This window comes from Aotus nancymaae, unplaced genomic scaffold (genome assembly GCF_030222135.1).
Source record: "Aotus nancymaae isolate 86718 unplaced genomic scaffold, 86718_ANA_hifiasm-v0.15.2.pri h1tg000210l, whole genome shotgun sequence".
NCBI classification, from domain to species: Eukaryota; Metazoa; Chordata; class Mammalia; order Primates; family Aotidae; genus Aotus; species Aotus nancymaae.
The window spans coordinates 1,914,338-1,928,315 of record NW_026988625.1 but is presented as its reverse complement, the minus strand read 5'-3'; the positions used below and the strand labels follow the sequence as shown (position 1 = coordinate 1,928,315).

At 41.2% G+C, this 13,978-nt stretch overlaps 1 protein-coding gene across 3 annotated transcripts in view; it reads right to left on the bottom strand.

Moving 5' to 3' along the window:
* The window catches only part of SPECC1L (sperm antigen with calponin homology and coiled-coil domains 1 like), a 150,251-nt gene that overhangs the window by 65,012 nt on the left and 71,261 nt on the right, over window positions 1-13,978 (bottom strand). For all 3 annotated transcript variants that reach the window (XM_012454163.3, XM_064371888.1, XM_064371889.1), the window contains exons 9-10: window positions 11,904-11,995; window positions 2,990-3,080 (exon numbers count right to left, since the gene is read on the bottom strand). In XM_012454163.3, the coding sequence (XP_012309586.2) occupies window positions 2,990-3,080; window positions 11,904-11,995 (183 nt within the window). The remainder of the gene's footprint in view (window positions 1-2,989; window positions 3,081-11,903; window positions 11,996-13,978) is intronic.

The window sequence follows — 13,978 nt, the reverse complement described above, 5'->3', positions numbered from 1 at the left end:
TTGTTTTTCAAGCTATAGTGTCAAGAATAGACAGTGAGGGTGATTATGAATCTTTTCATAATTTGATCTTTTCATAATCTCTGGTGGCTTACATTAGGGAGGTGACAGTAGAGAAAAGAGCAATGCTCTTATTCCAGACATATTTTGAAAGTAGAGCTAATGGGATTTCCTAAACAGCTGAACAAGTCTAAGATGAAGAAGGGATTTAAGGATGACTCCAAGATTTCTAAGGATGAAACTGCCGTGAATGGAGATGGGGAAGGCAGATTACATGTGGAACAAGTTTGGAAAATGGGGGAATCTTGTCCTGGACACACTGTTTGAGAATATTCAATATCAAAATGGAGATGTCAAGTAGGCAATTGGATACATGAATCTAGAGTCCAGAGGAGAACAACAGGCGAGAGATGCAAATCTAACAGTCCTCAGCACAAAAGTATTTAAAGTCATGAGATCACGCCTGTAATCCCAGCACTTTGGGAGGCCGAGGCGGGTGGATCACGAGGTCATGAGATCGAGACCATCCTGGTCAACATGGTGAAACCCCATCTCTACTAAAAAACAAAAAATTAGCCGGGCACGGTGGCACGTGCCTGTAATCCCAGCTACTCGGGAGGCTGAGGCAGGAGAATTGCCTGAACCCAGGAGGCGGAGGTTGCGGCGAGCCGAGATCGCGCCATTGCACTCCAGCCTGGGTAACAAGAGCGAAACTCCGTCTCAAAAAAATTAAAAAAATAAAGTCATGAGAGACAGGATACAATAACAGAGAGTGAGGACAAAGAGCAAATGCCCGGACTGAGCTCTGAGCCATACCTCCATGTACAGGTCAGGAAGAGAAAAGCCAGGCTGGGCGTGGTGGCTCATGCCTGTAATCCCAGCACTTTGGGAGGCCAAGGCTGATAGATCACCCCGAGGTCAGGAGTTCGAGACCAACCTGGCCAACATGGTAAAACCCTGTCTCTACTAAAAATACAAAAATTAGCCGAGCGTGGTGGTCTGTACCTGTAATCCAGCTACTTGGGAGGCTGAGGCAGGAGAACTGCTTGAACCCAGGAGGCAAAGGTTGCAGTGAGTGGAGATCGTGCCACTGCACTCCAGCCTGGCTGTGAGACTCCGTCTCAAAAAACAAAAACAAAAACAAAAAAAGAGAAAAGCTACACACGGGGGATGGAGGAGAAGCAGTCTGACAGAGAGGAGAAGGCACAGGAGTGTGGTATACGGGAAACCAAAAAGAATGTCCTAGACGACAGAGCGCTCAACAGTGCCAAATGGTGCTGACAGGTCACATCAGATTAGGACTGAGCTTTGTCCCTGGGTTGGGGACAAAGCAGTCCTTGACAACCTCAGCAACCACAGGGGTTAAGAGCCCAGGAACCCAGCAAGCTAGGTATTCATTATCAATTTACAGATGAGGAGACAGCACCAAAAAAGGTTGAGGTTAACAGCCAGGCCATGGCGAGTCAAGATCTCTGCTCCGCACACATATGTAAATCTTTTGTGGGTTCATCTGGGAGGTGGGATATAAAGAGAGGAAGGAGAGATGCAGAGTATTTGGGTTAAGAAAACTTTAAACCTTCCACTATTTGCTCCCTTAGCAAAACCTTCTGAGGGGAGAAAAGAGCTTAGCTAATGACTAATGAACCAGAAGCCAAGAAGCAGGGCAGAAGGCAAGTCTTTGTGCCAGGAAGGTAGTAGCAGCACTATCTTGTGTTCTATTGTCCCTAAATGTGTACAAAACCAGCTTATCAGAACACTGAAGACTGACAGATAAAGGGCCAGTTCTACTGCCAAACTGAACTCTTCAGGCCCTGGTGCTACGTGGAGCCCAGGGAGCCAGTCCTGTGGGTTCTTTAATTGGATACTTTCCACAAGTCTGCTTATTTCTGACCCAAACCTGTTGAAACCTTCTAGTCTAACATACAGAGTCTAACTTTCACAACTGAGAATTCCTGAAGAAACTGGTCTGCATCAGCTAGGAGCCCTTAGGCCCTGAGAGGACATTTGGGAATACTGCCACACCCACCCCAAATGAAGCACTGCTTTCCCAGCACCACACCCTGATGTTGCAGTTCATCTGTCCAATGCACTTCACTAGTGCGCATGAAGAGGCAGTGCGGGGGTAAGAGAAGGAGCCTCAACCTCAAAAGGTGGGATACTTGGGTTCTGGTGCCAGCTCTACCATAAAAAGCTATGTGGAAGGCCAGGTAGGGTAGCTCGCACCTATAATCCCAGCACTTCAGGAGGCTGAGGTGGGCAGATCACCTGAGGTCAGGAGTTTGAGACCAGTCTGGCCAACATGGCAAAACCCTGTCTCTATTAAAAATATAAAAATTAGCCGGGCATGGTGGTACACGCCTGTAGTCCCAGGTACTTGGGAGGCTGAGGTGGGAGCATTGCTTGAACCCAGGAAGCAGAGGTTGCAGTGAGCCAAGATTTCGCCACTGCACTCCAGCCCGGGCAATGCAGCGAGACTCCATCTCAGAAAAAAAAAAAAAAAGCTGTGTGAAAACAGCAAGTTCCTCCCAAGGGCTCAAAAGACTTGCTGACCCTCATCTTCCAGAGTCTCAGCTCCATCACGGTAACAAAACACAGCAGAGAGACCTGAAATGGGCTCTGAAGTCAGGCTACCCTGGGCTACTGCTAAGTAACTAACTGTGTTAACCTGAGTTGAGTAAGTTAACTTCTTTAAGACTCATTTTTAGTATCTGGAAAATGGGATGACAATAATACATATGCCACGGGAAACTGCGAAAACAGTGTCTAGCAATGGTGTACACTCTCTATTTCCCGTCATGAAAGATGCATTTACTCACAACTACTTTTCCCACTTGTAATTTAGATATATTTATTAGTAAACTTCTGATACAAAGGTATACCAGATTGACTGAAATAATATTAAGAGCAAAGGAAGTAATTCAGTTCACCAAAGAAGCCAGAACAATCCAAAAATTGACAGTAAAGGTGAAATGCTGTGGCAAATGACACGTACCTTGAACAGGGATTTCCCCATAGTTTGGCCTCTTATCTGAAAGGGCTGTCAGGGGTTTGGATGTTGAGATTGGTCCACTTATGGAATGTCTCTGAAATCATAAGATAAACAATATCGAGGTTAAATCAAGTGATGGGACTCATAAAGTAAACACCGCAGAGAATACATATTTAGTTATAAATCTGTATTAATTCCTTCCATACTGCTAAAGTAAGGTTGTAACACACCTTACAGGCACAGACTGTGATCAATATACTTTATTTTTAAATTAGATTTTTTATTATGGGATAATTACAGACTCTCATGCAGTTGTAAGAATATAGAGAGATCCTATGTACTCTTTACTCAGTTTCCCCCAATGGTACTATCTTATATACCTATAGTAAAATATCACCAGCAGGATTTTGACATTAGCCAATATACTGATACAGTCATATCTTATACAGTCATACATATTAATACAGTCAAGATACAGAACATTTCCATTACCATAAGGATCCTTTCTGGGGTCCTTTTATAGTCACACCCCTCTCCCCATCCCCAATCCCATATCACTGACCCCTGGCAACCACCGGTATTCCGAATGTGGTTTCATTATTTTGTTGGAAAAGAATCTTTAAAATATCACAATCCAGTTCACTAAATATAAAAACGTGTTCCAAAATGAAATGAGGATGTGCTCTTTTTGTAATTTTACTGCCCATTCAAGCCCTGCTTCAAACAGATCTCAATTCTGCCACCTGCTCGCTAATGCTACTACAGCAACTGCCCAGTACAGCCTGTCATCTCAGTGCAGCACTATACCAATGGGTTGTCACTGGCTTTCTCATCTCCAGACTTTTGCATATGCAAGCAGCCAGAAGAATCCACTATGAACACTTAAAACTCCTCAGCTCTCCTGCCACCTCTACAAGATGCTCAAACACCACCATTTACTATCACGCAGACCATGTTGCTTGTCTGTTTTTCTTGTGGTTCATTCCCACAGCTTTCCCCCAGTCCTTTTTATCTGGCTAACTTCTAACTACTCCTTTCAAATTCCCAGCAGAAATGTGTACAAGGTCCAGCTTCTCCACATCCCTACCATGCTTCGGATCATCATCCTTTTAAATTTTGGCCATTTGGGAGTATACAGAATAGGATCTCATTGTGGATTTAATTTCCATTTTCCTGATGACTAATAATCTTGATCATCTTTTCATGTGCCACTGGACATTTGTATTCTTCTGGGAAGGATCTTTTTAAATCTTATGCCCATTATTTATTGGGTTGTCTTCTTACTGAATGTAAATCTTTGTTAGATAAACGTATTATGAATATATTCTCCCCAGTCTGCAGCTTGCCTTTGTATTTTCTTAATGTCTTTCAGAGAAGTTTTAAGTTTTGATGCCCACTTAATTTATCAACTTGCTTTTATAGTTCATGCTTTTTTTTACATCTTAATAAATCTTTGCAGTCTTAAAGGTCATGAAGATTTTTTCTCATGTTCTCATGTAAAAACTGTATAGTTTTAGCTTTTGCATTTAGGATGATAGTCTATTTCAATTTTTGTGTATGTCATAAGGTACAGGCTAAGGTTATTTTTTTTCTATACAGTTATCTTGTCATTTCAGAGTCTTTTCTTCAAAAGACTGTTCCTTACCCATTAAATTACTTTGGCATCTTTGTTGAAAATCAACTAGCCTACTTCTGAACTCTCTGTTCTACTGATCTCATGTCTACACTGAAACCTCTGTCAGTACCATACTGTCTTGATCACTCTAACTTTGTAGTAAGTGTTGAAATCAGGTAGCACAAGTCCTCCAAATTTGTCCACCACTTGCACCCCTTGACCGCAATGTTTTGAATATTCAGGGCTCTTGCATTTCCATATGAATTTAATACTACCATGTCAATTTCTACCCAAAGAGCACTACTATTTTAATTGGGGTTGTGTTTAATCTATAGACCAATTTAAAGGACTACTACAAGATATTAACAATATTGAGTCTTCCGATTTATAAATGACATCACTTTTCATTTATTACTTCAATTTCTCTCTGCAGTATTTTATTGTTTTCATTGCACAGGTTGTGCACACATTTCATTATATTTATTGCTAAGTATTTCAATTTTCAATTATTCATGCTAATATACAGAAAAACGAACAACTTTTGTATAGGACCTTGTGTAAACCTTAACACTGCTCAACTCAAAAAGCTTTTGTGTGGACTCCATAGGATTTTCTACATAAATAATCATGTTATCTGCAAATAATGACAGTTTTACTTTACGCTTTCCAAATCTGTATGCTTCTTTTTTTTTTGGTCTTATGCAATTGCACAGGGCAAGAGCTCAAGCAAAATGCTGAACAAAAGTGGTGAGAGTGGGTCTCCTTGCCTTGCTCCTGATGCTGGTGGGAAAGCATCCAGTCCCCACATTAAGTATGATGCTAGCTGTGGAGTTCCCACAGGTCCCCCTCTATTTCTAGTTTGCTAAAGAGTTTTACTATGAATGGATGTAAAATTTTGTCAAATATTGAGATTAATGGTTTTTTTCTCTTCTATTCTGTTAAAGTAAATTTTAAACTTGCACCCCTGGGATATACCACACTTGGTAATGATGGACAATCGTTTTTATATATTGCTGGATTCAGTTTGTTAATGTGTGCTTTTATATTGCATCTATAACCATCTATAACCATGAGGAATGTTGGCTAGCAGTTTTCTTTGTTTGCAATGTCTTTGTCTGGTTTTGCTACCAGGTAATGCTAGCTTCCTAAAATGAAGTGGAAAGTCCTTTTACTCTTCTGTTTCCTGAAAGAATATATACAATTAGGATTATTTCTTCCACAAAGGTTTGATTCAATTCACTAGTAAAACCAATTGTGCTTGAAATTTTGTTTGTGGGAAGGCTTTCTATTTTAAACTTTAATTCTGAAATAATTATAGATTCCCAGGAAGTTGTAAAGATATTACAGCAAAGTCCCATAATACTCCTCATCCACTTTCCCCCAACTGTCTGCTGATAATAATGAATTCCCTCGGCTTTTGTTTGTCTAACAAATTTTAATTTTACCTTTTTATTGAATACACAGAATTTTAAGTTGACAGGGTTTTTCTTTCAGCATCTGAAAACCCCATTTTGGGATACAAAAATTAGCTGGGTGCCATGGCACACACCTGTAGTTCCAGCTACTTGAGAGGCTGAGGCACAAGAGTCGCCTGAACCCAGGAAGTAGAGGTTGCAGTGAGCCAAGGTCATGCCACTGCATTCCAGCCTGAGCAACAGAACTAGACTCTTATCTCAAACAAACAAACAAACAAATGCAAGAAAAAAACCCATTTTGTTGTCTTCTGACTTGCACAGTTTCTAACTAGAAGTCTGTGATCATTCTTACCTGCCTGTCCTTTAGAGTTTCTTACCACTGATTTTCAGAAATGCTTTTCTGGGCATGGGGGTGAAGGTATTTGTATATTTACATGTGCTTATCTTGCTCTAGCTTCCTGATTTTCTTGGAACTGAGTATATAATTTCCATTAAATTTGACAGATTTTGGCTATTATTTGTTTAAATAAAAAAACACTTTTTTTTTCTTGAGGAGCCTCGCTCTGTCACCCAGGCTGGAGTGCAGTGGTGCGATCTTGTCTTGGCTCACTGTAACCTCTGCTTCCCAGGTTAAAGTGATTCTCCTGTCTCAGCCTCCCGAGTAGCTGGGACTATAGGCACCCACCACCATACCTGGCTAATTTTTTTGTATTTTCAGTCGAGACTGGGTTTTGCCATGTTGTCCAGGCTGGTTTTGAACTGCTAAGCTAATCTGCCCACCTTGGCCTCCCAAAAGTGCTGGGATTACAGGTGTGAGCCACCACACCCCACCTATTTCTTCAAATGTTTTTTCAGACACACTTCCCACCCTGCTCCCTGACCTGCCTTTTTTTCTTGGGCTCCAATTTCAGGTATGTAGGACCATCAAATTTAATCCCACAAGTGAGGGACTCACTTCATTTTCTTCCCAGTCTTTTTTCCTCTCTGTTACTCATTATGGACAGATTCTACTGCTATGTCCTCAAATATACGGATCATTTCCTCTACTCTTTTTTTTTTTTTTGAGATGGAGTTCTGCTCTGTTGCCTAGGCTGGAGTCCAATGGTGTGATCTCAGCTCACTGCAACCTCTGCCTCCCAGGTTCAAACCATTCTCCTGCCTCAGCCTTCGAGTAGCTGGGATTACAGGCACACATCACTGTGCCTGGCTAATTTTTTTTGTACTTTTAGTAGAGACAGAGTTTCCACATGTTGGCCAGGCTGGTCTCAAACTCCTGACCTCAGGTAATCCACCCACCTTGGCCTCCTAAAGTGCTGGGATTACAGGCGTGAGCCACCACACCTGGCCTCTATTCTTTTTCATATCTTCCACTTCTCTCTTCATCTGTGCATGTTTCCCTTCACATACTTAAGCACAGAGATCATATTTACATCATTGTATGCTAATTCCATCATTTCTATCCATTCTAGGTCTGCATCTATTGACTGATTTTTCCCCTGGTTATAGGTGACATTTTCCTCCTTCTTCATTGTCTAGTAATTTTTAATTGCATGCCAGATTATGTATTTTATATTATCGATTCCTGTATTTTGCTGTATTCCTTTAAAAATTATTACTTTGTTTTGACAAGTAAGTACGCTACTGTGTTACTTATCTACGCTGCATGACAAATTACTCCAAATCTTTAGTGGCTTAAGACAATCCATTTATGATCTCATAGTTTCTGTGGATCAGAAAGCTTAGCTGAGTGCCTCCAGCTCCAGGTCTGGCACAAGGAGGCAATGAAGTCGTCAGCAGGGCTGCAGTTATCTTGAGGATTGACTAGAGGAAGATCCGCTTCCAAGCTCATCTACATGGCTGCTGGCAAGTCTCAGATCTGTTCCCACACTTCCTAATGTGGGCCTCTCTGCAGGGCTGGCTCACAATACGAGAACGGGGCTTCCCCAGAGTAAGTGGCTCTAAATGATAGCAAGAGGGAGCATTCAAGGCAGAAGCAAAGCTTTTCATAACTGCATTTTACAAGTGATAACCTTGTAAAATGGTCCCACTACTTCTTTTGCTTTGCCATATTCACTGGAAGCAAATCACAAATTGTTGCCAACATTCAACAACAGCAAATTACACAAGAAGTGATTACTATGAGTTGGGGATCACTGGAGAACATTTTAGAGGCTGCCTACTACAGCTACTTAGGGATCTCCTTGGTCCTTCTGCATCTTTTTTTTTTTTTTTTTGAGACAGTCTCCCTCTGTTGCCCAGGCTGGAGTGCAGTGGTGTGATCTCGGCTCACTGCAATCTCCGCCTCCCGGGTTCAAACAATTCCCCTGCCTCAGCCTCCTGAGTAGCTGGGACTACAGGTGTGCACCACCACACCTGGCTAATTTTTTGTATTTTAGTAGAGATGGGGTTTCACCACGTTGGCTAGAATGGCCTCCATCTCCTGACCATGTGATCTGCCCGCCTTGGCCTCCCAAAGTGCTGAATCACAGGCGTGAGCCACCGCACCCGGCCCTTCTACATCTTATTTTTAAAGATCTTTTAGGGCAGATCTAGAATAGTATTTACTCTGAGGCTATTTAGTTCTATAATACTTTCAGATGTGGTCCTTTAGGAGTCTATACTGAATGCCATCTATTCATAGAGGTCTCTCCACAGTGGCTGGTGGGAACGCAAATGATTCCCTGCCCTAGGTAAACTACCAGGAAGTGTTTGCCTAATAGCTCCCTGTTCCTGGAAATTGTTCCTGGAAAATTATTCTTGCCCAGCCTTGTGGGGTTTCACCCCATGCATGTACAGATTGGTATTCAGGCAAAGACTCAAAGGGATGCCTATGTAGATTTCTATACTCCTTTCTCTATGCAGTTCCCTCCTCTCAGTATCTGCTCTGCAAATTCGAGCAGTATCATTTTCCTTGAATATTGTTTTGTGCCTACTCAGATCCAGCTGGTTTTCCCTTCCCTGCTCCATGTAGGTTCATCCTCCCTGCACCACCATCTGGAAACTGCCTCCAGGAAAAGACTGTGAGCTGCAGTAGGACTTACCTCATTTTAAAATTTTTGTTCAGGATCACAGCTTTGTACAATGTCTGAAAATAACTGCTTCCTATATTTTGTCCATCTTTCTATTAATAGTTGTTTTTGACAGCAGAATAATCCAGCCTGTTACTCTCACATAGCTAGGAGTAGAATTCCTACCCAGGGAGTTTTGAAAACCTAACAATCCCAATCCTGGGCCCCAGTCCCCAGAGATTCTGGTTTACCAGGATGAGGTCTGAGAGTTTTACGTGTTTAAAAACTCTCCACACCATTTTTGTATGCAATTAGGTTTGAGAAGCACTGTATTACCTAATCATGTACTATAAAGCTACTGAATGTAGCTCACAATTATTAGTTTTTTGCAACTTATAGAAATGTGTTTTTCCACCTCCTATCTTTGCAAAGATTTACAAAGTGATGTACATTAAATGTCAACTGATAAATACCACTTAAAGAAAGTTCATCTTATTTGAAGTTTATTACATTTGGCATCTTTATTTTGCTTTTATCTGTATCTTCAGAACTTTAGATGAAGTTTGATTAATAGAGAGCACATAAAAAAGTATTAAATCAGCTAGATGCTGTGGTTCACGCTTGTAATCCCAGCACTTTCGGAGGCTGAGGTGGTAGATTGCCTGAGGTCAGGAATTTGAGACTAGCCTGGCCAACATGGTAAAATCCTGTCTCTACTAAAAATACAAAAATTGTGTGGTGGTGTACACCTGTAATTCCAGCTACTTGGAGGCTGAGGGATGAGAATCACTTGAAACCAGGAGGTAGAGGTTACAGTGAGCTGAAATCGTGCCACTTCACTTCAGCCTGGGCAACAGAGTGAGACTCCATCTCACACACACCAAAAAAAGGTCATTAAATTGGATAGGTGGAATACGGTATTCCCTTCCCTTCTTTTTAAATTACGACATAACGACATAATGCCAGGTGGTGGCTCATGCCAATAATCCCAGCACTTTGGGAGGCCAAGGCAGGTGGATTACCTGAGCTCAGGTGCTCAAGACCTGTCTAGGCAACATGGTAGAACCCCATCTTTATCAAAACACAAAAAATAGCCGCACACGCCTGTGGTCCCAGCTACTTGGGAGGCTGAGGTGGGAGGACTGCTCAGGCCTGGGAGGCAGAGGTTGTGCAGCAAGCTGAGATTGTGTCACTATACTCCAACCCGGGTGACAGAGTGAGACCCTGTCTCAGGGAGGAAAAAAAAAAAAACATAACATCTTGTATATACATGCAAATGCAAAGCCACTAACTTGCAACAATATAAATGCACAGGGAGCGCACTATTAAACACAGCACAAATGTCACAACTCCAAATGAAAATGCTCCCCAACACCATCATCTTAGGGAAGAGGTGTAGCCAAGGCTACCCTGTATGACAGGATAATGGGTTTTAGGCCATATTTCCTTTGGCTGCTCTCTCCTATGTGGAAATACTCTGCCTCAGCTACACTATTCAAAGGTGGCTGAATAAAATGCACAATGAGGAGCCTCTTGAGCACTATGGAATAACAGCCCTCTGCCCCGCATCTCATCTGCATTATGCAATGGCAAAGAAGAGCTACTTTTGAAACTGGTTTATAATGGATCAGTAATGACCTGTGCTGGACCTGTTACAAAACAGTCCTCAAGAATCACACTTCTCTGAATTCATGCCTTGTGCATCCCTTCCACTCTGAATCGGAGCTGCCCTGTGACTTGCCTGGACTAAAATAGCAGGACAGAAGTGTCACTGTCCAAGTTCCAAGCTTAGGTGCTCAGAGGCATTGCTAACTTCAATCTTCAGTCTTTTGGAGCTGGAGATACCATGCTGTGAAGGAGCCCGAGAAGACAAATCACATGGAGAAAGCGGCCCAGGAATCCTGCTGAGCCCAGGCCCCATCCCACCCTCTCTGTGAATGCAACTGCCAGAATAAGCCCAAGAAAGCCAGCAGAGAACTGCCTAGTCAACTCAGAAATGTGAAAACTAATAAAATTGTTATTTCAAGCCACTAAGTTCTGAAGTGATTTGCTATGCAGTAAAGGCTGAGACATGGCAACCACATATTCTACTTAGAGACACCTCTGTGTCTTACTGTAGTGACTGAAGTCACTAAAGCCAGACAGCCTAGCTTTGAACCCCAGCTCCCTCACTTAATTGCATGAACCTCAGCAAGTTACTTAACCTTTCCGGGCCTCAGTTACCACATGTGAAAAATACAGATAAGAACAGCACCTAATACCCAAGAGTTGTAAGGATTAAATGAGTTAACATCATAAAGTATTCAGAACAGCTAGGCACGGTGGCTCACGCCTGTAATCCCAGCACTTTGGGAGGCCGAGGCAGGTGGATCACGAGGCAGGTGGATCACGATGTTAAGAGATCGAGACCATCCTGGTCAACATGGTGAAACCCCCGTCTCTACTAAAAATACAAAAAATTAGCTGGGCATGGTGGCGCATGCCTGTAATCCCAGCTACTCACGAGGCTGAGGCAGAATTGCCTGAACCCAGGAGGCGGAGGTTGTGGTGAGCCGAGATCGCGCCATTGCACTCCAGCCTGGGTAACAAGAGCGAAACTCCGTCTCAAATAAATAAATAAATAAATAAATAAAGTATTCAGAACAGTGTAGAACACATAGCAACTGTTATTATTAGAATCTAACAGAATAACACAATTTACACCTATATAATTTATATCAATTAAAGATATTTACAGTATTTTAGAAAACAAATTCTAGATACATCCCTACTGAGGCAGTCATTTACCCATCTAATACAGGTGTAAATGACTATGAAGAAAAGGCCTTAACTTTCAGATTCTGAGGCCCTAAGAGCCTCCTGTGGTTCCAGGCACTCACCTGCATAGGGGATACAGCTGCTGCAGGAGGGGTTTTCATAGGACTTGGACTCAGGGGCGTACGAGGAATTGCAGCTGCAGCAGGGTTTGGTACTACAAAAACAACAAACAAAAAAGGAAATAATGTCACTGTACAGTGGAAGCTTAACTGGATTCCACTTAAGGACTCACCAGACTAACAAATGCTCTCAAATTCCCTTGGACACTGTCTTGGCTGATGTCTAACCTCTGCTGCACAAGGTTAGCAGCCATGTCTTAGCACACTGGTGCTTTTCCTCCCATCAGGTGAATTATTTGTATCCGTAGAGCAGTCATGGTTATTTCCAACCCTGGTTATGGCAGTCATTTTGTTTTTGTTATTTAGTTACATTACATAGTTAAAGTGCTCCATAAAGCAATGAAATTCAAGTATTAAAACCCAAGAGGAGTATTTACATAACTGTATCAGTTAAGAAGCCTGGCATGTAAATGATGTTCAATAGTTGCATATTAAACAAAAGAATGAGGGCCGGGCGTAGTGGCTCACGCCTGTAATCCAAGCACTCTGAAGGCCAAGGTGGGCAGATCACCTGAGGTCGGGAGTTCAAGACCAGCCTGACCAACATGGTGAAACCCCGTCTTTAAAAAATAAAAATAAAAAAATAAAAAGAATGAGGAACTCTTGCTTGTCTTCCCTCAATTCCTCCTGCAAAGTTCATCACGTCACATATATTTTATGATTTGTATTTAACGCAGGGATGTGTAATCACTTGTTTGCATAATCAGTCTCCTTCACCAGGATAAACTGCTGAAAAGTAGTTTATGTTTTTAGAATTTATTAATTTCTAGATAGTTGGGGATAGCACAGCTTCTGGTAAAAGCTGCAAAAATGATTATTCATTTAATGCTGAATTATAAAAAAATAAAAATTAAAAATGGGATACAAAAATGAACTCAAGCCTATCACAGTGTGGCAAGATGAAGCAGATCACTGTGGACTTTTTTAATGCAGCCAATATAAACACAAATATATATACTTATATTTAGAATTGATATATTTAGAGGTATTCTTATTTACTGAGATAAAATTCACAAAACAAAGTTAACCATTCAAAAATGTACAGTATAGTGGCATTTAGTACAGTCACATTATTGTGCAGCCATCACGTCTACCTAGTTTCAAAACATTGTCATCATTCCAAAAAGAAACCCCAAAAGTCACTTCCCACCCACCGTCTCACCAGCCTCTGGCAATCTGCTTTCTCTCTCTATGGATTGACCTAGTGTGAATATTTAATGTAAATGGAATCTTACAATACGTGACCTGTTATGTCTGGTTTCTTTCAATTAACATAATGTTATAAAGATTCATCCATGTTGAAGCATGTGTTACTACTTCATTCCTTCTTGTGGCTGAATAATATTCCATTGTATGGATATACCACATTTTGTTTACCAATTCATTGAATGCACGGATACTTGGGTTGCTTCTATCTATTAACTATTGTGAAAAGAGTTGCTATGAAAATTTATGTACAAGCACAGATGTTTCTCAATTTATGATCGGGCTTTGTTCTCATAAAACCATCATAAGCCAGTCAAAAATGCATTTAATACACCCAACCTCCCAAACATCCCAGTTAACCTAGCCTACCTTAAACCAGATCAGAACATTTACATTAGCTACAGTTAGGCAAAATCATCTAACATAAAGCCTATTTTATAATAAATAGGCTGTGTTGAATATCTCCAGTAATTTACTGAATACTGTACTGATTGTGTATCACTGACACTACTGTAAAGTCAAAAAAAAAGTTAAAGCATTGTTAAGTCAGGGACTGTACTTGTCTGATTATCTATTTTCAGTTCTTATATAATTAGGAGTGGAATTGCTGGGTCATTCACATATGTTTTATTATAAAATAACATATGAGGCTTTTAAAAAAGATTAGTATGAAGCAGTTTTGTGCATTAAAGCATGCTTTATTAATATTCTGAATAGGTGTATAATTTTAATTTAATGTAGAGATTCCATTATCATTTTGATTTTCAAAGCATACGTATACTTTATTCTTTAGAGACAGAGTCTTTGTCCAA